This window comes from Egretta garzetta, unplaced genomic scaffold (genome assembly GCF_000687185.1).
Source record: "Egretta garzetta isolate BGI_Z169 unplaced genomic scaffold, ASM68718v1 scaffold375, whole genome shotgun sequence".
NCBI classification, from domain to species: Eukaryota; Metazoa; Chordata; class Aves; order Pelecaniformes; family Ardeidae; genus Egretta; species Egretta garzetta.
Window position 1 is genome coordinate 2768091 of NW_009259786.1, and position 1268 is coordinate 2769358.

The 1268-nt window shown below is 53.6% G+C and overlaps 1 protein-coding gene across 1 annotated transcript in view; it reads left to right on the forward strand.

Moving 5' to 3' along the window:
- Nucleotides 1-421: 421 nt before the first annotated feature.
- HINT1 (histidine triad nucleotide binding protein 1) overlaps nucleotides 422-1268 on the forward strand; it is a 5622-nt gene continuing 4775 nt past the window's right edge. The window contains exons 1-2 of the mRNA XM_035895031.1: nucleotides 422-496; nucleotides 841-1019. Coding sequence (XP_035750924.1) covers nucleotides 422-496; nucleotides 841-1019 — 254 coding nt within the window. The remainder of the gene's footprint in view (nucleotides 497-840; nucleotides 1020-1268) is intronic.

The following is a 1268-nucleotide window of genomic DNA, read 5'->3' on the forward strand; positions in this document are numbered from 1 at the left end:
AGGGTTATGCTGGTTTACAATAAATTGAAAATGTTTACTTACACTTACCGGATCACTTCTGTAATCCTTTGCAACCCTTTTCCATTCCCCTATATCAGTGGCAGAAAAAGGTACCTTGATTAGCATTGTCCCGCCATCAGGCCCTACCACCTCTCGAAGAGGTGCTTGTAAGGCTGCTGGGGCAGATTTCTTCCTAGTACGGGAAGACACAGGGCTGTCTGGGGGGGTGGAGGTTCCGTCCGAGTCCCCTTCCTGTTCCTGTGGTCGAGGGGGAGGCTTAAACAGATCAGTTAGATCTTGTTCCGGTGCCTGGTGAATTTTATTTGTTTTAGTACACCTTTGTCCAATACTACATGCCGAGCAACACCGCCTCAGTTTACCTCTAAGTTCTTTGTTATTTTCTCACTGAAGTGCGAGTACCATGGAGTCCTGTGGTGGTGCCATTCCAGTCCCTTTGCCACTCCGGATGGTTTCGGAGGGCGAAAAGCATGTCTGCGTATGAAACTTCATCCCATTTTCCTTCTCTCGTTAAAACCAGCATTAGTTGTAAGAGAGTGTTATAATCTATTGACCCATTGAGTGGCCACTTGGCTTCATTTTCTAATTTGTACAAGGGCCACCACTGATTACAATACTTAATACGGGTCTTCTTACTCTCCGTACCCCCAGTCCCGACAACGGCTTTCCAATGAGTGAGTACACAGCCCAAGGGACTCTTTTTCAAAATTCCCCCTTGAGTGTTACCCATTTTGTAACTTCTCCTATTGATCCTTTATTTTTGGCTTTTAGCCCCCGTGCTGCCCAGCGCTAAATAAACATACCTACTTTACAGTCTTACAGATTGTGGAGTCCGTTTTCCGCACGTCAGTTTGGCGAGCCAGGCAGGAGACTCTCTGCCTGACCGCGGGATGGGCTGTGGAGCGGACGCCCCCGGGCGCGCCCCGAGCACTTTCGTCGGAGGAGCCTCCGCCGCCGGCCGCGTTTTATGGGAAGGGCCTGCAAGTCGTACGCGTGGCCGGGTAAATCGCGCAGAGGCGTCTGGCGTGCAGCATAGTCCCCGTTTGGGAGGGCAGCGTTGATCCCCTTCCCGAACCGCCAAACCCGCCCGAACCCGGATCCCTCCACGCCTCCCCGAGCCCCTTCACTCCGGCTCAGCAAGGGCGGGCCAGGCGGGTGGGCGGGGACAAGCGAAACAGACAGGCGCAACTACCAATCGCAACGCGGACACGGCTGGCCGTGACCTGTCGGCCCAATGAGCGCCGTGGGGG